Source organism: Nansenia antarctica (assembly GCF_963989245.1).
Source record: "Nansenia antarctica genome assembly, chromosome: 2".
Classification (NCBI taxonomy): domain Eukaryota; kingdom Metazoa; phylum Chordata; class Actinopteri; order Argentiniformes; family Microstomatidae; genus Nansenia; species Nansenia antarctica.
In genome coordinates this window covers 73,887,604-73,903,041 of record NC_137675.1, presented here as the reverse complement: position 1 = coordinate 73,903,041, position 15,438 = coordinate 73,887,604, and the positions used below count along the sequence as shown (strand labels likewise).

The following is a 15,438-nucleotide window of genomic DNA, read 5'->3' as shown; positions in this document are numbered from 1 at the left end:
TACCATTGAGAGACACAGACCTGTCAGTGATACACCTCAACCAGACAGACCCCGTAAAACACCAAGGCCAATTAGGAGGAAACTCAAGCCATGCCGTTTCAGAGACTAATATACCCCTTAGTGTTCCTACCCCATTGACTTCTTTGGACAATGTTACACTTTACTCACACACTGTTATGCCTGGACGTCAGAGAAGAATGATCATAGCAAGTAGAGCTTTTACTTGCCCACATTCACGTTGTACTATTGATGATTGTTTGATCTATACCGCCGAAGAGAGCGAGTGGTATTTATTGGATACTACATATATTACACTTGATCAGTACTCAAGCAACATGCAAGAAACTCGTGTGACATTAACTAATGTTGACCAGGAAGAGAGCTCGTATTGGTGTGCTAGACGTGATATCGGTGAACCGGTGTCTAGTAAATCCAACAATTTCAAGGACAAAATTTGTAGGACCAGGCCTGACTATCCACACCACTATAGGACCTCGGACTGTGAGACATTGGTGCATAAATATGTTCACGATGAGTTACCAGGAAAGGTTGAAAATGTTGCTGTGAAGGCTCCTACGAAGGCGATTGTAGTTGCTACTGACAATTATTTGTTGTATGATTCTAATCACCTGGGGACACGGTCCCACCCTAATTCTGCCACTAGTATCATGAAAGATTTTGCTTCAAAAATGAATTATTCTGATTGCTGGATTTGTCAACAGGTCCCTGTAAGTGCGTCTGCTCCTATGTTTTTCCCCATACCGTTAACTAAAGCAGAATGGCTTCATTATAATTGGCAGGGTTTAGCCCCATTTGTTTTACAGGGCAAGAACCAGAGCTCTTCTTGTCAGCCCAGCACGATTCTGGTTCCTTTAAATTCTTCCTATGCAGGTGTGGATATTGGTGTGTTGGAACGTCTGACAGCAGCGGTTAACAAACACCATAGGCCTAGCGGTGTGGGGAAGGTTATTATTGATAGGCTTACACATTTGTCACAACCAACAGGTCCGAAGAAGATATATATTATCCAAGCTATGTTCGCTCAATTAAATGGTACTGTATTGAGTCCTCATCTGTCATGTTCTGGGAGTGTGACTTCTACACGGTGGAGGGGTTCAGTTGTTATTTCTGGATTAAAATGTAAAGTTGTTGATTGTGCTATGGTGCCTCAAATGAAATTACATGATACCAATACTACCAGACGGCAGAGAGGCACCACGCAGCTTAAAGTCATGCCTCTCGTAAATGTTACAACCTGTATTGACATTCAAGTACGGCCCAAGATCAGCTCGGTTCGTCAGTTAGGGGCTGCGTCTTGTGTAGGTGGAACCATTTTCTCGTATCCTGGTACGGAGCTTCAACTCCCGGAACATGTGTTTCTTGTGTGTGATAATGATGCATTCTCTAAGCTTCCTGCTTCGATTGAGGGTGGTTGTTATTTGGCTCATCTGATACCTTTGATTAGGAAAGTTACTCGGGAGGAGATGTCTGTACTTCACAAACAAGCAACCCATCGTAGTCGTAGGGCGTTGTCTGCCGCTCAGAAGTTTTTTGGCCTAATATTCCCAAGTTATGGTGTCTACAACACTCAGACTGAATTAAGTGCCTTATCATCCGTTCTTGAAAAACACATTAATGCTTCGGATGCTGTAGTGTCTGCCCTGGCCACTGAATTGACTGAAACTAAGAATGTAGCTCTCCAAAATAGAATGGCTTTGGACATTATTTTGGCCAGTCAGGGTGGTACTTGTGCTTTGATAGGCGGTGAATGCTGCAGTTATATTTCGGATTCTGGTAACGCTTTGCATGATTTTCATGAATCTAACAAGAAGGGTGTAGAGGATTTACATAAAGAACACGGTTGGAATATGTTAGATTTCTTTGATTCTGCTTTTTCAGGTATTGGTAATATGATCAGGTCCGTCGCTATTATTTTTGTTGTCATTATCATCTGTATTATGTTACTTGGTATTTTGATCAAATGTTTTGGAAAGTGTATTTCGGATGTTCCTATTAATGCTTTGGTGTTGACCAACGTAGCTAATGAGCAAAAGCTGGATTCTGTTTTGCTTTCTGATTTTGTTTCCTCTTTTGATGATTTGTTTATTAAGTGATGTTTTGTGATTATTTGCGTCGATTACTGTTTGTTTCTTTCTATATCATGTGATTGATGTCAGTTGAGAAGTGGTGTGGTGGTTATGCAAAGATAGGAAAGCGGTTCTGTTCCTAGCGCAACGAAGAAAACGCTCTTGACTGGGAAAGGATATCATTCTGAGACAGCGGTAAAGGCTGTTCTCCAACTGGGTTCATGTGCTAGTAACCTCTGTCCCTGGCGCTTCAAGGACAAAGAAAACATCGGTCGTTGGAAGTTTCTATGTTAATTTGTGCATGATGGACTGTGTTTAGTTTAATTGTGGTTGTTATTTTCAAGATTCTTTTTGTTATTGGTTGATTTCTATTTTTGTGTTTTTGTTTTGGTTTATGTGATCGTTTAGTTTCGGAACACCCTCTGGGTGGTCCGAGGGGGGATGTGTAGTATATTTTTACACATTAATGGCCTTCTTATATTCACGTATATTTTACACATATATTCACGTATATTTTACACATATTACACGTATATTTTTATTACCTCAAATACACTTTATTGAATACTTTATTATTTCATTTACGAACGATCTCAATTGTCGCACATGTGCTGACACACACACACGAGTTGTCGCACATGTGCTGACACACACACACGAATTGTTGCGCATGCGCAGTCACACACACACGCATATGCACGCCCCCGAGGGTCTGGGCCAATCAGAGGCCTAGGAGGAGGGCTATAAGACTTCTGTGCAGAGGCGCGAGCGCCCTGCTCTGCTGATTATCTCGACTGTGACTGTTCAGTGTGCCTGTAATCTGAAGACCCGACCTTTTTTGAATAAATACTTTTAACCTGGGCCAGAAGTTTTCACCTCTTCTTGTATCACTGAAACAGAGAAAATATTCTACATGCGCATGCTGTGTGAGAATCTGCCTGGGTGCAAGGTAGCAACGTGGTGTGGAATTTCATTGATTTGGGCATTCTCTCAATAAGCAAGTGGAATGGATGTGATAAGGAAGTGCTGACCCAGGGCTCTGAAAAGAGCGCAGAGTGGATAGACCGAAGCACTGATATATTCGACATTGTAAAAACTTGGTAAAAGTGGGGGGGTCAAAACTAATCATTTGAAAAAGTTGGTGGGACTTGTCTCAGCCTGATATAATGGCTGTGACACCCATGACTCCTGAACAGTCAGGGAGCTGGGGCCAGGGGCTGTTTCTGGACACGGCAGAGAGGTTGGTGAGTGTGTGGTGTGTGGAGGACTGTACCTCCGTAGGCCACAGTGCCCTGTGGGTCTGCTGTCAGACTCTCTCTCAGCTTCCTCTTCTTCTCCCCCGTAATGTCCAGACCCAGGTACGACAGCGCCTGCACAAAGAGATAGAGAGGGAGGGGGGATAGAGAAGGACACAGAAAGAGAGACACAGAGAAAGTCCTGTAGTTAGCAACCACAAACTTAGATCATGTCTTCAAAGCATTGTATAGCTAGCTCGTCAATTGTGAATAACCTGTAAGGGTTTATGTGTGGTGTAGTCTAATGACCACCAGGGGGCAGCATGACAACGGAAATTCACCACTAAAACTGTCTGTTCTCCTCACCAGACAGCTTATCTCTCCAGCCATCTGAGCCTCATCTCCTTAAACTTGTTTATCCCGAAGGCACAGTATTTGATGACTTATGAATTATCCTCTTCATTTTTAACTACAAATGAAGTGGACTCACACACACACCTCACTCACATGCATGTGTGCTCGCATGCACGCACGCACGCACACACGCACGTACACAGGTAAGCACACGCACACACACACACACACACACACACACACACACACACACACACACACACACACACACACACACTTCCTCCTGTAAACGGTCAATTCCCATACCATCTGTAAACCTTAGACAGTTTCACTAGAGTTACACTCTCTCTCTCAGTTGTTTTCTTTCATATCCTTCTCATACATTTTCCTACTTCTTACCTTCATCCCCTCTTTCCCTCTCTCTAGCCTGCCCTACCATTGTAAGTCAGGAGAGGGCCACAACGGACGTAACCCTTCTGACTTACCAAGTGAGAAGTAATCCTTTAAGGTGTCTGTTTGTGTGTACTCTTAATTATCCAGCAAAACCAAAGCGAAGCAAACCTTTGTCTGTATTGCATGTGTGAGAAAGAGAGCCACTAAATATAGAGTGCATTGTGTCTGCGCAACATTAAAGTGCTCTCTCTCTCTCTCTCTCTCTCTCTCTCTCTCTCTCTCTCTCTCTCTCTCTCTCTCTCTCTCTCTCTCTCCCCCCCCCTCCCCCCCACCGGGCCATAATCCTATTAATGAGCTGGTAGATTAGGGTCAACCACAGGCTGAGTTGGATTGGGAGTAGATTAAAATATCTGCCAAACAACTGCACCATAAAAAAAAGAGAGACAGGAGTGGGTATCTAGTGAAATAGAGATGGGGTGAAAATAAGAACTCTGGAGCAGAGATATTAATAGTAACAGAGAAAGAAAAATAAGGAGAGAGAGGGAGCTGTGGGGTGCCTGCATTATCTGGGTGGGCCGCTGTAAACTTGTGGACCCCCCGCGGTTGAGATGATCAGCTGCCTGGATTACCACCCTTGCTGTAATTCACCTCATAGAGTCTTTTAACAAGTGGTCTAGGTAATCTGGGGAGGAGAAGGTGACCTGGGAGTCTAGGAATCAAATCGAAAGTTAAGAAAGATGCTGCAGGGATGTGGAAGAGGTATGGAAGGGTATGAGTCAGAACACAGACTGCAAAAGACAGGGAGGGAGAGGGGAGGAGAGAGATGGGAAGGAGGGAGAGAGAGGGGGGGGGGAGAGAGAGAGAAAGTGAGAGAGTAGACTGAGGTAGTAAGCCAGTGGGGGAGACAAAGCAAGAGTGTACAAAAGAGAGAAAGGAGGAGGGAGGCTGAAACAGACAAGAACTCACCAGGTCGAGTTTGTCAGACTTGAGACGTATGTGGGGGTCCAGGGAGATCTTGGGTTTGGCTGTTGATGGTGTTCTCTGGGTCGGGCTCAAGCCTGCAGGTGGGGGTGGAGGCACAAACAAGCAACAACTACCGTTAGAGACTGAAAGTCTACAGAGTCAAACTAGCGTTTAGCTAGTGCTCTGGCACTCATTAGCATAAGGATGAGAGGTGAAACTGTATTGATGTAAAGCTGAAAGGTTATTTATAACCTTTCAGCCTCAAGATGCTGCTACTAGCATATAAAGCTATAAATGGCACTGCGCCTTCCTATTTAAAGGACCTTCTCGACCCATATGTGCCCTCAAGGGCTCTGCGTTCACAAGGCTCTGCCCTGCTGATTGTTCCTAGAGTCAGAAAAAAGACAATCGGTGAGCGTGCGTTTTCCTTCCGTGCACCAACTCTCTGGAACCGTCTTCCATTGGACATCAGACAGGCAGAATCAGTGAAAGTGTTCAAAACTAAGTTAAAGACCCACCTGTTTTCTGTTGTCTATATGTCATAGCCTGTGTATTTGTGCTGTGTAATTATGTGTGTTTTTAAATTGAAATAGTTGTTTTTAAATTGTTTTAAATTGCTGTTTACCTATTGTATTTGTGCTGCGAAATTATGTGTGTTTTTAAATTGAAATAGTTGTTTTAAATTGTTTTAAACTGTTGCTTACCTATTGTAAAGCTCTTTGATGTAAAGTGCTATACAAATAAAGTTGTTATTATTATATTATATATTGTGTCCGTGAGCAAGTAATAGGTAATGTAAAGATTGCCCTAATGGAAATAGCAGATGGGTGATATTTTGACTGGATCAAATGCTGAGGCTAGTGGAGGAAATCGGAGGATGGGCTCATTGTAATGCATGGAATGGAATGGGGATGGAAGGGGAGGTAGAGAATAGGGACAGAATGAGAATTATAGTGACAATGAGATTATTAAAAAAGGGGACAGTCAAAGGGAGGAGGGCAGCAGTGAAAAAGAGAGAGAGAGCGGGCAGATATAGGAAAAGATAGAGAGAGAGTGAGAGGGACATTGGGTGCTGGATATTAATTTGATGATCCTCTCTGTCCCAGGTTTCTCTGTCCGCCAGGTGTGGCAGCGTTAAGCGGCTACTGTGTATGTATGTGTGTGTGTGTGTGTATGTGCGAGTGAGCGTGTGTTTGTGTTGGTGTGTGTGTGCTGTTCTCAGGGCAGGGGCAACCCCCTGCTGCTACAACTATGAGCTGATTGCTTCTCAACCTCCCATGTCATTCTTCCTGGGTTAACTCTTACGTCCCACCAAAGGATTTAAGCTGCCTGAGTGACGCAGATGATTGACAGGCCGGCTGCCGTGACAACAGCCGAGGGCTGTTTCAGGAGAACGCTAAGCTTTGGCCACATAGACGCCACTGTGGCAACCGCCTATCACTGCACACCTTCCTATGTCCCAATACCATTGTCTATGCCCGCCCTTCCTCTACTTTCCACCTATCTGCCCCCCCTCTTCTTCTCTGCTCATCACAACCTGCTCAATTCTTCCCTTTCTGACTATTCTCCCTCCAATCGTTAGTGTCTACTTCTCTCCTTAGCGTACTGTGCTGTAAAACTCTCCAACACTCATCCTTTACCTTCCTCTAACCCACTCTTTGACCTTCGACCTCCCAATTCCTTCTCTCTCTATCCTTCCTTCTCTCTCTCTTCCCTCGGTCTGTTTTCTCGTCACTCTTTCTCTCCCTCCCTCCCTCCCTCCCTCTCTCTCCTGAAGCCACAGGACTACAGCACAGCAGGGGGGTCTTTCTCATTCATTGAGAGGATCAAGCAGGCTGAGCCCTCCCAGACCTCCACTATGAGTGGCTGGCTCTCCCCTGCACTGCCACGCCTCTCCCTGAACCAGATTATCTCCACAAATGGATATTCTCTCCTGGTCCATCCTGGCCCGGAAGCAGCCAGACCCCCCCAACCCGCCCCATCCTGTCTCATCCTGTCTCATGACCTGTGTGTCACTCCAATCCAGGTAATCCAAACAATTGTAGACAACAACATCACTGGGAGGGAAAGACCATGATAGCAAAGGGCTTAAATTGAGTCACATGTGTGTGAGAAAAAGCAACAATGACAGTTTGTTTATGATTGACTGTTTCTAGTCCCGATATCTGAGTGTAACCGAGTAGTAATGATGTAGCCAGTACATGAGCTACCTCTAGCATGGGACCATAGAATTAGAATGAATAAAATGGTAATTCTAATAGATCCATTCCATTTCTCTGCGTGGAACTTCTGTTCGTGAAATTGTCATATTTGGCCGTCTCCTTTCTGTGTTACACACAGTAACTGTCACTCTTGTGTGTCTCTTGCTCTCTCTGCATATGACACCTGCCACCTGGGACATCTGTCACCGGTGGCAACAGCACTCATCTTAGCTTAGCGAATCACACCACAGGGAAGGTGAGTGGTCATGACATCCGGAAGTGACCTTGGTTATTCCAGGAAAATAGGATTACAGTCTGTGTTCACTGGTCCTGACTCCTGACATTGTGTCAGCTAGTGGGAACGGTGGAGGGAATTGACAGGAGGGCACTACGTAAGGCTTAATTTGACGCAACGGAAATCTTTGATTTAACCTTTATTTGAGCCTTTAGCCTTTATTTTATTTTGAGTCCCATTGAGACCAAGGTCTCTTTTAAACCTCACCCGGCCCGGGCACAAGATGTAAAGTTTAAGCTCTCCTGATTGCGCCATTGTGAAGCGCTTTGGAATAAGGCGCTATATAAGTCAGTCCATTTACTATCTATGGACGCCGACTGTCAAGTGGCTCTCAGCCATACAAGATTGACCAATAAAAGGTTTGTGATGCCCTTAGGGGCTGCACACGCGTCACACTGAGCAAAGGGAACCCTACTTATGACAGAGATTGGGGATTGCTATTATTGAACAAGGAATTCCCAGTTAGGGCAGGTCGTAAACTTGCATTGATTAAGTCTCTGCCATTTCTACATCGCCTGTCACTCCTACCTATTGGACGGTTTAGTGAGCTCCTCGGATCAGGTTTACCTTTTCACTTAGAGGTGTTGGATGATGAGCCGGAAGTTTGGGTTGGATAGATAAGAAGCTTTGTGGTGTGGTGTCACAGTCAACAATAAAGCCAGAGATTAGTTACGAGTAACTAATGTGTGTGTGTGTGCAACAATATTTATGTCTGTGTACAGGACCATTCCACACATTATTTTGTCATTAATTCTATGATCAAGGGAGACGCTCAATAAGCCCCTCTACCTATGATGTATTACGGTTATTGTATGTATGAATTATTTATTATTATTTTTACTACTTATTTTTACAACTTTTTCTTACTACATTACTACATGACACCCATTACTATACTTTATATAATATACTTTAATAAACTTGTAAAATCAAAATTAGCATACTTGCCCTGTACAGTTTTACCTTTGGTTTACCTCTTTTGCAGTGATACACTAGTATTAATTGAGAATGTAATATATTTTTATGGCATTACAATTCAGACCCAGCATTAGAATTTAGGGTTATTGTAACCTATATGTAAAGCACTTTTAATTGCCCCTGTTGTATGAAATGTGCTATACAAATAAACTTGCCTTGCCTTGCCTTATTGGTCTTCTGGTACCATTTCTCTTGAAACAAATTCATATTTGCATAATTGCAATGGATATGACTATATATAGAGTGAAACTACGCAAAAGAAAAATACCAGCTATGCAAAAATGATCACTCCTAGAGCTGTGAAGCTTATCTCCTTAAATTGGCTTTACAGTAACTGGTGGTTACTATGACAATGTATTGTTATCTCGTTTCTTGAAAGGGAAGGAAGGGAACCAAGCATCAAACACACACACACACACACACACACACACACACACACACACTCTAGAGGAACATGAAAGCTTGTAGTCTTCGCTTTTACTCTATTGTGAGGGGAAATGTGATTCAATGTTTTAACAACTCTCACCCTCTCCTGCCCTCTGGGGCGCCCCACTGGGCTCCTGATGCAGCTCAGCTTTGATTAAATTCCACTCCCTTCCCCTTCTAATCCCCAATCCCAGATAAAGACAATTTATCCCTGTTTTTCACTTCACCTCGGTACAAGCGCCATTGTACTGCATTGGATCACCTTGCCCTGCCGTGTCAGGTGTGGTATGAAGGGAGTCTCTGCTAGTTTTCTAACAGGCTTTTGAGGAGTACACCTGCTGTTGCAATCAAAAGTTTACCTGAAAGACTTTTAGATAGAACATCTATGATTCACATCTAATTTACAGTTAGAATGCTTGTTTGATCTTTTGAAAAAAACAGGCACCAGTCCACGAGACTGCGGAAAGATTAGCAAGAGGGAAGGAGAGAAGGAAGGAGATAAAAGGAGGGGATGGTAGTAAGTAAGAGGCGAGAGAGGGGCGTGAGAGAGAGGTGGAAAGAAGATCGAGAGAGAGGGTAGAGATAGGGAGGACTGATCTAGAGGAGAGACAGACGAGAAACGGAGAGGAAACTGAGGGGTGGGAAAGGGGAAGGGATGGGGGAGAGGTCTGCTTGGATGAGTGGTTGAATACCTGAGATGTGGATGTCTGCAAGGGAGAGGCGTGCTGGGATGAGTGGTTGAGTACCTGAGATGTGGATGTCTGGAGGGCAGATGTCTGGGGAGGATGAAGGCACTGGGGCGGGCTCCTCCGTCCGGTTCTAGAGAGAAACAAGAAAAGAGCAAACGATTACATTTTTTTTTGCCTTTTTTAAAACAATGATATTTGTCATTTATACAACAGTTAGTTCCGACCAAGTAATTTGATTGGACAAGAGGCATTCCATGAGTTACGATATACAGTATAACAGCACTGGGACTTTTAACTATAAGTATCACTCCGCCGCACAGGTGTTAAATTACCGTTAATTAGACTACATTGTTACTAAGAAGACATTAGCCAATCAGCGAGCAAAGCAAAACTCTCCGTTTTTAAATCCTCAATTTTGGCCGCCATTGGCTAAAAGCTGTAATTTGGCTCTACAAGTGTTAATATATCATTTTATGAAGTTTTAATATGTTTTCAGGCGAGAAAGTAACCATATATATTCACAAAATGTATCCGGTTTATCAAAATAACCAGTTTATATATCTGATCTGACGTTTTTTTCCCCACTTCTGTGGGAAACTTCGCTAGTTGAACAGTCCCGTTGCGGAACTATTTTTTCTTGACGGAGCCAAAATAAATGATTAAATAAACAAACAAATCATAATCTGTTGTCACTTATTACTGTTAACTAATAAATTGCGCTGTAGAACTGTTGTATAAAAGCAATATCACACTCGAGGTCGTGTGTTATACTGAATATCAGCACGGCTGTGATTGTCTTCGGTACTCGGCCTGCGGCCTCGTACCTATGACCGAATCACAGCCGTGCTGATATTCGGTATAACACACTCCCTCTCGTGTGATATTGCTTAATTGTCAAATATGTCTAAGGTTTTGGAATGGCCATCACAGTCCCCAGACTTGAATATTATTGAAAATCTGTGTAGAGATCTCAAACATGCCGTGCATGCAAGAAGGCCGAAGAATATTTCTGAGCTTGATTGAAGTATTGAAAGACTCTTAGCCGGCTACAGGAAGCGTTTGCAAGCTGTTATAGTTGCCCGAGGACACAAAGTACTAGCTGACAGGGTTCCCAAACTTTGGCACATGGCCTTTTTCCTTGTTTTATTATTTTGGAACTCTAAAAAGCTTTAAAATGTGATGAAATGTATCATGCTTAACTTTGTACCATTTAGAGTTTAGGTTTGCTTCTTTTCACTTAGATTAATTGTAAAAGGCATTTTGACTAAGGGTGCACACATTTTTGCACCCCACTGTAGTGGATGGAGGCTGGGTTTGGTGGGTGGGATAACTGCACAGAACTAGCTCTTATAGTCAGTATAGTCAGTCACTTGTTGAATGCTATGAAGTGTTAACTTGGCTGCTTTCAAGCCTATGTCCCTTGAACATGTGACAGCGTTGTGCATCGGTGAAACCACGGCGCCATCGACTTAGAGTGCCCTGCCTGAACTAACTCTATGCTCCATTTCTTTGTTAAGTATTTTAAAGGGTTAAGATTAGGCACAGCTTGAGCATCATTGAAATCTGTGAAGCATTTAATTACCTTTAACCACTTCAATTGACCTTTTAACATGGTGGGAAATGAGAGTTCATGGGTCGGTTTGGCCAATGAGATCACTTGTTGATAGCCTATTTTTAGGATGCTGCCAGTCTAAGAAGTTATGTAGATTGGTGAGTCATGGCAGAATATTAGCTTGAGAGAGCACTTTGTGATTTATTGGGTGCTCGATTGATAGATTGTTGCATGGCTTAGCCTAGATATGAAACTATATGAAATTCTTTCTAGGGCGTATCAGGCTAGGTCTTATTCAAATCCACTGCTGGATTCATTGTTCTACTGTGCTCAAATGCTCGCCAATGTTGTTGCGTAGGTTCGTAATAGTGTTCTACTTTTTAACTCTTTAGGTGAGAATTTCAGATGTTACTATGATATTTCTAAAATCCTTGTGAAAGTTTTCATGAACAGATGTTGCTTTGCTGGCCTTTAATGGACAAGCGCTCTCCGCATAAATATTTAATTTGGAATAATATTAAGTCTAAAAACATTGTACTTGTAAGCCAACTACTGAAACTTCAAGGTTAGCTCTTTACATACTGTGCATTCTTAAGGGCTCTGCACACAGCGTGCGATTTCTGTTGCGCATCAACGTTCCATTTTGAAGTTTGAATGGAAGTCTATGAGAACATCGCATTTACCCACACACGGCCCCGATTTTAATCGCATGGCGAACATTCGATTCCATTCATTTTGAATGGGACAAAGCAGTGCGACAAAACTCGCACGCCGTGTGCTTTGTACACCCCCTAGGGTGTCCCTTTAAGGGCTCTGCACACAGCGTGCGATTTCTGTTGCGCGACAGCATTCCATTGCAACGCACACGGCGTGCGATGCGATTTTGTTGCGCCGCAAAATTCCATTTTCAACTCACACCATTGAAGTCTATGAGAAAATCATAAAAAATCGCATCCCAATGCACACAGCGTGCGATGCCATTTCTGTTGCACCTCAACATTCCATTCTCAATTGTTACGTAGTCGGACCAGGCAGGCTGATTACAATAGGCTCTACCAATATTGCTTGTATTGCTTCCACAATTTCTACAAGATACAACTGGACATATTGTGATAAAATATGTGGGTCCCCTGATTTAGGGGGTGTACCATGTTCTGTACATGTTCTGAAAGATGGCGGCCGGATGTCTCATGGCCGGATGTTGCCGCAATTGTCCTCTAGACTGCTGGGACTTGTAGTGTTTGATGGGGAAATACATGGGAGCATTTAGCACAACAACAACACTCAACAAATAAATGGATTCTCCACATGGATTCTAGCTGTGGGCTATATAAGTGTAGTGGCTGGCTGATGGTGATGTTCGTATCTAGTACAGTTCGTTCTAGAATAACGGTCACTTAACATCTCATCAACGAAAGGAGACAAACGAAAATGGGTGAGTAGCAACGTTAACGTCGATATGCTTTTAAGTAATGATAGCTAGCTTTTTTGCTAGCTAGCTAGTTAATAGTAACTTTTTTTTTTTGCTAACGTTTTATTTGTGTTTATACTCGACACTTCATTAATGTTAGAAAAAAAGGAGACAGTCAAAAATTTATGCTCCAGTCTCTCTCCCCGTTATGAGTGACTCAATTAATTTAGATAGACCAGTTGAAGTTTTCCCAATTGTCCCATTGTGATGCAATACTTTTACAACATTTTGCAAAATTTGACAGTGCGACAAAACTCGCACGCCGTGTGCTTTGTCCCATTCAAAATGAATGGAATCGAATGTTCGCCGTGCGATTACAATCGGGGCCGTGTGCGGGTAAATGCGATGCTCTCATAGACTTCCATTCAAACTTCAAAATGGAACGTTGACGTGCAACAGAAATCGCACGCTGTGTGCAGAGCCCTTTACATGAATATGGTTTTCCTGCTTCTTCAATCTTCAAAGGGAAATAATGAACTTTACCTTCACTTAACCCTGATTTAATATTTATTAATGATTTATTGATGATGATAGGCCCCTATCTAGCTCAAGACGAATCTAATCTTCTACTAATCTTCACTCCCTGCTATATGATTTTGCAATAATCTTTATGAAAATATAGACTACATACTACCCAAGTATAGTGAACTTGGCAAGCACTACATGCTTGACTGAAGCAGGATTTACACCTGGGTTTAGGGTAATACACATCTTCAGGTCTTATGCAAGGTTACACGTCATGCGACCATGGTCACCAAACAACCTAAGTGGAATGGTAAATGGACTGCACTTATATAGCGCCTTTATCCAAAGCGCTTTATAATGGCCTCTCATTCACCCATTCACACACATATTCACACACCAATGGCTGCAAGCTACCATGCAAGGTGCCGGCCTGCTCATTGTGAGCATTTTGGGGTTCAGTGTCTTGCCCTTGGACACCTCGACCCAGGGACTGAACCACGGACCTTACGATCATTAGGTGCCGGCTCTACCTCCTGAGCCACTGCCCCCATCTCTGGTACATTTGGACTATGGTGCTGCTGAGTAGTCCTGAAGTAATGGTGGACTGACCTCTGGTGATCTGACCTCTGGTGATTTGACCTGCAATTTTAAGCGTCCAGGGTTTAAGCCGTTGCCCACGCTCCTCTGGACCCCGTTGTGTAGAGACGTGCTGCTGGGGAACGGGCCTTTACCAGGGATGAAGGCAATCTCCACCACCCCATCTTGGCTGGAGACACACACACACACACACACACACACACACACACACACACACACACACACACACACACACACACAGGCCTTTATCTCCAAAATGACTTTGACTGATCAGTTTCTCATTTTGCTACAATGTGCAAGTGGATGAGATGTATCTATTCTAACAGCAGCACTATGTGTCACGGACTATATCTGCCCAAGGAAATAAATGTAATATTTGATATATGTGTATATGTATTTTATTTTATCACAAGTTCAAGCACACACGTGTCTCACCCGAACTTGACCTTGTTGAGCATGCTCTTGGCCTCCTCATGGGTCACGCCTATCAAGGACTCCTTGTTGATGGCAATAAGCTGATCCCCAGGCCTCAGACGCCCATCCTGCAAAAATGGAGAGGGAGAGGGAGAAACTGCCCTTAGCAAACGGTGCAGGCCCCAAGCCAGCAGACAAGACAAGACGATGATGCAGGTGTCCCATTCATTCTACATGATGGTGCATGTTGCACAATATTACCAGGAGGCACATTTCAGAACAAGGTGTAATCACATCAGCAGAAACTTGAGAGCCCCCCCCCCCACTGTCATTGCCACACAGGGACAGGGGAGAGGATGAAGGATAGGGGGAGCTTGATCCTATATGTAGGATGAAGGTGGCCTGATCAAATATGGAGGGTGGGGGTGGCCTGATGGAGAGACCATCCATATTCTCCAGTCCACATTTAGTCTACTTGGCCAAGCTAGAAATGCGTAGTATGTATTCTGTATATAGTGCGCAATATAGTATAGTGATTAAAGTCCTCCTGATTGAAGTGTATTGTACACTAAGATATACAGTAGATGGAGCAAGTAACTTCAGATGGTGTCCTTTGGAGAGTTACATCATGTGCAGGCTTTTGTTGCAGCCCAGGACTAATGTTAATATGGCCACAACTCAAGGCCTTGATTAGATGAATCAGATCAAGGATTAAAAGTTGGTATTGCGGAGAGTATTCATGAAGACGGAATGTTCTTCACTGTCACAGGAGTCGCTGGTATTACTGTCACAGTGTCATTAGTCACTGTGAGTTAGTATTGGGCTTGAACACTATCCTGCACACCTTGTTTAGCTCCACAGCCAGAGTTGATAACCACTTATACTAATGACTATTGGCAGGGAACCAACGACGCTAGGTGAGTAACGTTAGCCTACCAGTGTTCCAGGTAAGAGTGAACATTAATCTCTAAACACAATCCATCAACAAACCACAAAGCTCAGTGTTCTAGAAACAGCCACCTTGCCTTCCAACAAACAATGATGATATGGTGGGAAAACATGAAGAAAATTCCAGAAAAACCGAGACTCTGATCCCTGCATATCTAATTAAATCCCTTTGGAAAATATACATGACATACAGGATTAAGAGTCAGGATTGGGAATGGGCAGGCTGTTGCCATGAGCCAGGGAACCTCAGTAACTGTTGGTAACTGTCACACGAGACCCCGGTATTACTGTCGATGAGAGAGTTTATTAAAGGTCCCTCACATCTGAGTGTAAAATATGACAGACAGACAACAAACACAGCTTAATTTCA

The 15,438-nt window shown here is 43.4% G+C and overlaps 1 protein-coding gene across 1 annotated transcript in view; it reads right to left on the bottom strand.

Annotated features, from left to right (window-relative positions):
• The window catches only part of LOC308150587 (syntaxin-binding protein 4), a gene marked incomplete at both ends in the record, with an annotated part of 52,595 nt that overhangs the window by 13,717 nt on the left and 23,440 nt on the right, over positions 1-15,438 (bottom strand). Inside the window, 5 exons of the mRNA XM_080523402.1 lie at positions 3,361-3,457; positions 5,036-5,127; positions 9,679-9,751; positions 13,734-13,875; positions 14,142-14,248. Coding sequence (XP_080379528.1) covers positions 3,361-3,457; positions 5,036-5,127; positions 9,679-9,751; positions 13,734-13,875; positions 14,142-14,248 — 511 coding nt within the window. The remainder of the gene's footprint in view (positions 1-3,360; positions 3,458-5,035; positions 5,128-9,678; positions 9,752-13,733; positions 13,876-14,141; positions 14,249-15,438) is intronic.